This window comes from Poecile atricapillus, chromosome 31 (assembly GCF_030490865.1).
Source record: "Poecile atricapillus isolate bPoeAtr1 chromosome 31, bPoeAtr1.hap1, whole genome shotgun sequence".
Taxonomy (NCBI): Eukaryota; Metazoa; Chordata; class Aves; order Passeriformes; family Paridae; genus Poecile; species Poecile atricapillus.
In genome coordinates this window covers 4,229,582-4,238,711 of record NC_081279.1, presented here as the reverse complement: position 1 = coordinate 4,238,711, position 9,130 = coordinate 4,229,582, and the positions used below count along the sequence as shown (strand labels likewise).

Below are 9,130 nucleotides of genomic sequence, written 5' to 3'. Positions count from 1 at the left end.
TTCCCGAAATTCCCGGAATTCCCAGGGAATTCCCAGAGTGGGGGAGGGGTCGCTTTTCTTTCTTAAGTGCAATAAAATCTTTCAGGGAGCTTTGGGGGGGGAGGGGAGGGCTTGGGAATTGGAATTCCGGAGGGATATTCCCGATATTCCGGCCGGGAATTTTCGCTGGTGTTTTCCTGGGGTTGTTTTGTTGGGTTTTTGGTTTTTTTTGGGATTTGGGGGATTTTTTTTCCGTCTTTTCCCGGTTTTTTTTCAGTCTTTTCCTGGTTTATTTTTTTTGTTTGTTTTTCCCATTTTTTTTGGTTTTTCCTTGGATTTTCTTTCGTTAACGGCTGTTTTCTAATTAAAGGAATTCTGCATTCGTCACCCGCCCTCTTTCTGGGGGCTCATCCGGGAATTCCGGAATTTTGGGAATTCGGGGATTAAAGGGGGGGGGGGGGTGAAATCCCAAAAAAAAATCCCGGAAGGGGCGGGAATTCCCACCGGGAATCCCAAAGAAATCCCAGAGCGCAGAGCCGGGGGTGGAATTTGTTTTATTGGGGGCGATCCCGGGGGGTTTTCCCCGGAATTCCGGCGGGATGGGGGTTGGGAACGGCCGGGATTTGGGGCTTTTCCCGGTTTTCCTTCCCGATTTTTCCCTCCCGAATTTTGGGAAGAGGTCCCGGAAATGTCTCGGGGGGAGGGGAATTCCCAGGGGGATCAGAATTCCTTTGGATTCCAGGAGCCTTGGGATGCCCTCGGATCTTCCCGGCCCCTCCCAGCATCTCCCAGGGACAAAATCCCGGGAACAAAACCCGGGAATTCCCTCTGGATCTTCCCAAAGCCCTCCAGGAATTCCCAGTGATGAAATCCCGGGAATAAACCCCGGGAATTCCCTCTGGATCTTCCCAAACCCCTCCAGGAATTCCCAGGGACGAAATCCCGGGAATAAACCCCGGGAATTCCCTCTGGATCTTCCCAAACCCCTCCAGGAATTCCCAGTGACGAAATCCTGGGAATAAACCCCGGGAATTCCCTCTGGATCTTCCCAAAGCCCTCCAGGAATTCCCAGTGATGAAATCCCGGGAATAAACCCCGGGAATTCCCTCTGGATCTTCCCAAAGCCCTCCAGGAATTCCCAGTGATGAAATCCCGGGAATAAACCCCGGGAATTCCCTCTGGATCTTCCCAAACCCCTCCAGCATCCCCAGGATCCAAATTCCGGGATAAAATCCCACAATTCCCAATTCCTGTTTTCCCACCCCCCAAAAAAAACCCCAAAATCCTCCCGGAGCTCTCGGTGCCCTTGGAGGGATCCCGAGGATCCCAGTGAGGATCCCGAGGATCCTGAAATCCTGATGAGGATCCCGAAGATCCCAATGAGGATCCCGATGATCCCAGTGAGGATCCCGATGATCCCGATGATGATTCCAATGATGATCCTGATGAGGATCTCGATGATCCCGATGAGGATCCTGATGATTATCCCAAGGATCCCAATGAGGATCCCGAAGATCCCAATGAGGATCCCGATGATCCCAGTGATGGTTCTGATGGTCCTGATGAGGATCCTGATGATTCCGATGATTCTGATGATGATCCCGATGATCTTGGTGATCCCAATAACGGTTCTGATGATCCCAATGAGGATCCCGAAGATCCCAATGAGGATCCCGATGATCCCAATGAGGATTCTGATGGTCCCGATGGTCCTGATGAGGATCCTGAAGATCCCAATGATCCAAATGATCTCGATGATGATCCCAGTGGTGGTTCTGATAATTCTGATGACGCCAATGATGATCCCGATGAGGATCTCGATGATCCCGATGATCTTGATGAGGATCCTCATTGGTTGATCCCAATGATGATCCTGATGAGGATCTCAGTGACGATCCTCATGATCCCAGTGATCTTTTTGGTGATCCAAATGATCTTGATGACGATCTTGATGGTCCCGATCTCAGTGATGATCCCAATGATCCCAGTGATCTTTATGATGATCCTGATGATCCCAATGATGATCCCGATGATCCCGTTGAGGATCTCAGTGATGATCCCGATGATCCAAATGATCTTCATGATGATCCTGATGATCCCAATGAGGATCTCAATGATCCCAATGATCTTGATGACGATCCTGATGATCCCGATGACGCTGATGACAATCCCAATGACAATCCCGAAGATCCCAACGATCCCGATGATGATCCCGACGATCCCGAGGACGATCCGGTGTCGATCACCGCCCGCCGGGGCACTGCACCCCGCGCGACACCGGCGCCGTCCTGCCGAGCCTCTGCAGGGCGCGGAGCAGCCCCATCTGGTGCCGGATGGAATGGTCCAGGTTCACCGTCACCCCCAGCAGCTCCCGCGCCTCGGCCACGCCGAAGGGAAAATCCCGCGCCAGAAACGCCTGGAAAAGCTCCGGATCCCCGTCCAAGCTCAGCACCTTCCCCAGCGGCTGCCGCAGCGCGCTCAGCTCGCCCACGTGGTCCTGGAAAACGCTCCAGAGGGATTTTTCCCCGGAATCCGGCGCGGCCGCGCCCTGGCCGGAATCCTCCAGGCACTGCAGGGTCCAGCTGAGGCGGCAGGGCCAGCGGTCGGCCAGCACCACCCACGCGGCGGCGGCGCGCGGCGACAGCGTCCCGGCGGCGCCGCAGCGGTGCAGCAGCAGCCGCAGCGTGATGGGGATGGTGTTGACGATCCGGCGGACGTTGGCGCCGTTCTCCGGCAGATACCGCGACAGAACGTCCGAGGCGTCGTGGAGGCACCGGAACGCCTCGCGGATCCACACGGCCGCCTCGGAATCCGCCTCTTTCCAGCCCGCGACGCCGGGGATCTGCGCCGGCGCGGTTTTGGCGGCGGCGTTGCCGGCGATGATGCGAGCCATGAGATCCTCCCGCGTGCGGATGGCGGCCTGGACGCTGCGCAGGCGGGAGCGGCAGCCGGTGCCGGGGATGGAGAAGGGCAGCGTGACGGCGCGGTTCAGGTACAGGTAACCGTTATCCGCCAGCCCCTTCATGCAGCCCGTCTGCTCCAGGCACGGCACGATGACGCCGGGGTCCACGGCCAGCAGGAAGATGAAGGGAGCGTTGGCGTCCGACAGCAGCGTGGCCATGGCGTTGAACACCCCGGCCACCTTCTCCGGGTAGCAGAGATCCAATCCCGTGATCTCCATCACCACCCGCAGCCGCCGGCGCTCGAAGACTTCCATGAAAGCCAAGAAATCCACCAGAACCTCGACCTCGCCGCGGACTTTGCTCATGAAGCCCAGCTGGCCGGCGAAGCGGTCGCTGTCGGTCAAGCGCTCGATTTTCTTCTTCTCGCTCACCAGGAAGTTCTTGAGGATGGACAAAGCCCCCAGCACCAGCGAGGAGCCCGAGAGCGACGCGGCGGCGCTGCCCACCACCTTCAGCGCGTGGTGGTCCTTGATCCCCGGCACCAGCAGGGCCACCAGGAGGATGGCGATGCCCACGGCCAGCACCAGCAGCAGCCCCCAGAGCCTCAGGCAGGTTCCCCTCTTGAGGATCCACTCCCGGCGGGACGGGCCGGAGGCGAAGCGCGGCCGCGAGCCCAGCACGTGGAAGACGCTGAGGGGCAGCGCCCCGAAGTGCTGGCGCACGCGGTGGCACAGCGTGGTCACCAGCCCCGCCCACAGCTTGTCGCAGCCGGCGAACTCCCAGGCGCTGAAGCGGATGAAGATGAACTCCAGGTTCTTGCGGCGCAGGTGGCCCTCGGTGACCACGGGCTCGTAGAAGGCCAGGAGCCACAGGGCCAGCAGGAGCCCCCAGCCGTGGGGGCTGCGCGGCTTCCGGCGGCCCCGCTGCAGCTCGGCCGCTTCGCGCCGCGCCATCTCCTCACGCATGAAGGCTGCGACGGGATCGGGGAGTCAGGGGGGGAGCTGGGGGGTGGGATTGGGGGGTTGGGATTGGGGTTTGGGGTGAGATTTGGGGTCTGGGATGGGATTGGGGGGTTGGGATTTGGGCTTTGGGGTGAGATTTGGGGTCTGGGATGGGATTTGGGGGGTTGGGATTTGGGTTTGGGATGGGATTTGGGGTCTGGGATGGGATTTGGGATGAAATTTGGGGCCTGGGATGAAATTTTGGGTCTGGGATGAGATTTGGGGCTGGGATTTGGGGTCTGGGTTGGGTTGGGTTGGATTGGATGTGATGACATTTTGGATCTGGGATTCGGGAAGGGATTTGGGATTTAGGATTGATGCTGGAATTTGGGATTTGGGGCGGGAAGCGGGCTTTGACTGGGGGATTGGACAACACCAAAACGGGAGAAGGAAAGGGATGGAATTCGGGATTGTGGGTGGAATTTGGGATTGGGAACCGCGCCGAGACCCCAGCCCATGAGGAAATCCCAAATTCCTGAATTCCCGAATTCCCGAATTCCCGACGCACCGGTGACCTTGGCCAGCAGGGTCTCCAGGCGGTGGCCGCAGGGCGCGTAGAAGCCGACGGTGACGGGCGTGGCCGTGTGGCACAGCGTGCGCGACAGGCAGCGACAGTAAACGTCATCCTCCGTGGGGGGCTCTGGGAAGCGGGATTTGGGATTTGGGATCAGGATTCGGGGTTTGGGATCAAGGTTTGGGGTTTGGGATAGGGACAGGCAGCGACAGTAAACGTCATCCTCCGTGGGGGGCTCTGGGAATCGGGATTTGGGGTTTGGGATCAGGATTCGGGGTTTGGGATTTGGGGTTTGGGGTTTGGGGTTTGGGATGGGGACAGGCAGCGACAGTAAACGTCATCCTCCGTGGGGGGCTCTGGGAAGCGGGATTTGGGGTTTGGGATCGGGATTTGGGATTTGGGATCAAGGTTTGGGGTTTGGGATTTGGGATTGGGGATTTGGGGTTTGGGATTTGGGGTTTGGGGTTTGGGGTGGGGACAGGCAGCGACAGTAAACGTCATCCTCCGTGGGGGGCTCTGGGAAGTGGGATTTGGGGTTTGGGATTTGGGGTTTGGGATTTGGGGTTTGGGGTTTGGGATCGGGATTTGGGGTTTGGGATCAAGGTTTGGGATTTGGGGTTTGGGGTTTGGGATTTGGGGTTTGGGATTTGGGATTTGGGATCAGGATTTGGGGTTCGGGATCAAGGTTTGGGGTTTGGGATCAGGATTTGGGATTTAGGATCAGGATTCGGGATTTGGGATTTGGGATTTGGGATCAAGATTTGGGGTTCGGGATCGGGATTTGGGATTTGGGATCAGGATTCGGGGTTTGGGATCAGGATTTGGGGTTTGGGATCAGGATTTGGGATTTGGGATCAGGATTTGGGATTTGGGATTTGGGATTTGGGATTTGGGATTTGGGATTGGTGATTGGGGATTTGGGATCAGGACGTACCTTGGAGCTCCGGGGTCTCTCCCTCGGGGGCTCCGTGGGGACAGGGCTGGGGGGACCCCCCCGGGCCCAGCCAGGCCTCGCTCTCCTCGCAGCCCCCCGGGGACAGCCCCGGGCACCCCCCCGGGGACAGCCCCGGCCCCGAGGAGCAGCAGGAACCCTGCGGGGACAGGGACACGGTGGGGACACGGTGGGGACACCGGGGGGACACCGGGGGGACACCGTGGAGATCCCAATCCCCTCCCAGTCCCGAATCCCACCCCAATCCCAGTTCCTGATCCTGATCCCACCCCAGTCCCGATCCCACCCCGATCCCACCCTGGGCGGCTCCACCCCCGTCCCTGTGTCCCTGTCCCTGTCCCTGTGTCCCTGTCCCTGTCCCGGTGTCTGTCTCGGTGTCTGTCCCTGTGTCTGTGTCTGTCCCTGTGTCTGTCCCTGTGTCTGTCCCCGTCCCTGTGTCTGTCCCTGTGTCTGTCCCTGTGTCTGTCCCTGTGTCCCTGTCCCTGTGTCTGTCCCTGTCCCTGTGTCTGTCCCTGTCCCTGTGTCTGTCCCCGTCCCTGTGTCCCTGTGTCCTTGTGTCTGTCCCTGTCCCTGTGTCTGTCCCTGTGTCCCGGTCCCTGTGTCTGTCCCTGTCCTTGTGTCTGTCCCTGTCCCTGTGTCCCTGTCCCTGTGTCTGTCCCTGTCCCGGTGTCTGTCCCTGTCCCTGTGTCCCTGTGTCCTTGTGTCTGTCCCTGTCCCTATGTCTGTCCCTGTCCCGGTGTCTGTCCCTGTCCCTGTGTCTGTCCCTGTGTCCCTGTCCCTGTCCCTGTGTCTGTCCCTGTGTCTGTCCCTGTGTCTGTCCCTGTGTCCCTGTGTCTGTCCCTGTGTCTGTCCCTGTCCCTGTGTCCCTGTGTCTGTCCCTGTGTCTGTCCCTGTCCCTGTGTCCCTGTCCCTGTCCCTGTGTCTGTCCCTGTCCCATCCCCGTTCCTGTCCCGATCCCTCCCGGGATTTATTGCGGACCGGAGATCCCAGTTCCCGATCCCCTCCCAGTTCCCGATCCCAGTTTCCAATCCCAGTTCCCAATTCCCGATCCCGATCCTACCCTGGGCAGCTCCAGCGGCTCCGTCCCTGTCACTGTCCCTGTCCCGGTGTCCCTGTCCCTGTCCCGGTGTCCCTGTCCCTGTCCCGGTGCTGTCCCGGTGTCCCTGTCCCGGTGTTGTCCCCGTGTCCCCATCCCGGTCCCTGTCTGAGTCCCTCCCGGGATTTATTGCGGACCGGAGATCCCAGTTCCAAATCCATTCCCAGTTCCCGATCCTACCCTGGGCAGCTCCAGCGGCTCCATCCCCGTCCCGGTGTCCCCGTCCCCGTGTCCCCGTATCCCCGTCCCGGTGTCCCCGTCCCGGTGTCCCTGTCCCTGTCCCGGTGCTGTCCCGGTGCTGTCCCGGTCCCTCCCGGGATTTATTGCGGACCGGAGATCCCGATCCCAGTTCCGAATCCATTCCCAGTTCCCGATCCTACCCTGGGCAGCTCCAGCGGCTCCATCCCTGTCCCGGTGTCCCCGTGTCCCCGTCCCGGTGTCCCTGTCCCTGTCCCGGTGCTGTCCCGGTGCTGTCCCGGTCCCTCCCGGGATTTATTGCAGACCGGAGATCCCGATCCCAATTCCCGATCCCGATCCCGATCCCGATCCCGATCCCGATCCTACCCTGGGCAGCTCCAGCGGCTCCATCCCCGTCCCGGTGTCCCGGTGTCCCTGTCCCGGTGTCCCGGTGTCCCCGTGTCCCCGTCCCGGTGCTGTCCCGGTGCTGTCCCGGTCCCTCCCGGGATTTATTGCGGACCGGAGATCCCGATCCTAATTCCCGATCCCGATCCCGATCCTACCCTGGGCAGTTCCAGCGGCTCCATCCCCGTCCCGGTGTCCCTGTCCCGGTGTCCCGGTGTCCCCGTGTCCCCGTCCCGGTGTCCCTGTCCCTGTCCCGGTGCTGTCCCGGTCCCTCCCGGGATTTATTGCGGACCGGAGATCCCAATTCCCGATCCCGATCCTACCCTGGGCAGCTCCAGCGGCTCCATCCCCGTCCCGGTGTCCCGGTATCCCTGTCCCGGTGTCCCCGTGTCCCCGTGTCCCCGTCCCGGTGCTGTCCCGGTGCTGTCCCGGTCCCTCCCGGGATTTATGGCAGCTCCGGTGGCGGCCGGGGAGGAGCGGCCGGGGCAGAAATTCCGGCCGGGCCCGGCCTGAGTCAGAGCGCAGCAATTCGGATCCGGCCGGGAGGGGACAGCGGCGACATCGGGGCCAAAGGGGACAGCGGCGACACCGGGGGGACAGCGGGGACACCGGGGGGACCCTGGGGACAGCGGCGACACCGGGGGGACCCTGGGGACAGCGGGGGGACCCTGGGGACAGCGGCGACACCGGGGGGACCCTGGGGACAGCGGCGACACCGGGGGGACCCTGGGGACAGCGGGGACATCGGGGCCAAAGGGGACAGCGGCGACACCGGGGGGACCCTGGGGACAGCGGGGGACCCTGGGGACATCGAGAATAGCGGGAGGGGGACCCTGGGGACAGCGGCGACACCGGGGACAGCGGGAAGGGGACCCTGGGGACATCGAGAACATCGGGGAGGGAACCCTGGGGACAGCGGCGACACCAGGGGGACCCTGGGGACATCGAGAACATCGGGGGGACCCTTGGGACATCGGGGACAGCGGGGAGGGGACAGTGCCAGCTCTGCTTGGTGACATCGCCACTGCTGGGGTGACATTGGTGTGGTGGCATCGCTGGGGTGGCACTGGTGGGGTGACATCGCTGCGGTGACATCGCTGCGGTGGCACCGGTGTGGTGGCATCGCTGGGGTGGCATCAGTGTGACAGCGGTGACATCGCTGCGGTGGCATCGCTGGGGTGGCATCAGTGTGACAGCGGTGACATCGCTGCGGTGGCATCGCTGGGGTGGCATCAGTGTGACAGCGGTGACATCGCTGCGGTGGCATCGCCGCTTCCGCTGTCGCCGCCGGCCGAACTCGCTGGCCCGGCCCGGGTGGCACCCGGGTGACAGCGGGGTGGCCGCGCCCCTCCCCCCACTCCCGCACCGGCCGGGGGAGGGTCCCGGTGTCACCTGTGTCACCAGTGTCACCTGTGTCACCTGTGTCCAGTGCCACCAGTGTCACCTGTGTCCCCAGTGTCCCCAGAGTCACCAGTGTCCCGTGTCACCAGTGTCCCCAGAGTCACCAGTGTCCCGGTATCCCCGCATTCCCAGTGTCCCCAGTGCCATTCCCAGTGTCCCCAGTATCCCCAGTGTCCCCAGTGTCCCCAGTGCCATTCCCAGTGTCCCCAGTGCCATTCCCAGTATTCCCAGTGTCCCCAGTGCCATTCCCAGTGTCCCCAGTGCCATTCCCAGTATTCCCAGTGTCCCCAGTGCCATTCCCAGTGTCCCCAGTGCCATTCCCAGTGTCCCCAGTGCCATTCCCAGTATCCCCAGTGTCCCCAGTGCCATTCCCAGTATCCCCAGTGTCCCCAGTGCCATTCCCAGTACTCCCAGTATCCCCAGTGCCATTCCCAGTGTCCCCAGTGCCATTCCCAGTGTCCCCCCCAGTGTCCCCAGTGCCATTCCCAGTACTCCCAGTGTCCCCAGTGCCATTCCCAGTGTCCCCAGTGCCATTCCCAGTACTCCCAGTATCCCCAGTATCCCGCGCCCTGCGGGGGCGTTCGGCACCGCTGGAATTTCCTCGGGCGGGCACGTGCGGAGCGGGGGGGGGGGGCGGGGAGGGGCGTGTGACACCCGTGTCACCCCCCCGGTGTCCCCATTGTCCCCTCGTGTCACCCCCCC

The 9,130-nt window shown here is 61.8% G+C and overlaps 1 protein-coding gene across 2 annotated transcripts; it reads right to left on the bottom strand.

Annotated features, from left to right (window-relative positions):
• Nucleotides 1-2,098: 2,098 nt before the first annotated feature.
• Nucleotides 2,099-7,299, bottom strand: NKPD1 (NTPase KAP family P-loop domain containing 1). 2 transcript variants are annotated; one of them, XM_058859991.1, is made up of 4 exons: nucleotides 7,186-7,299; nucleotides 5,332-5,488; nucleotides 4,392-4,523; nucleotides 2,099-3,852 (listed from the first exon to the last, which is right to left on the bottom strand). In XM_058859991.1, exons 1-4 carry the CDS (start codon nucleotides 7,207-7,209, stop codon nucleotides 2,222-2,224), a joined length of 1,944 nt encoding a protein of 647 aa, XP_058715974.1. In that variant the 5' UTR covers nucleotides 7,210-7,299; the 3' UTR covers nucleotides 2,099-2,221. The 2 variants fall into 2 exon arrangements, with proteins under 2 accessions (XP_058715974.1, XP_058715973.1); XM_058859990.1 differs by lacking the exon at nucleotides 7,186-7,299 and adding an exon at nucleotides 7,010-7,090.
• Between the last annotated feature and the right edge of the window lie 1,831 nt (nucleotides 7,300-9,130).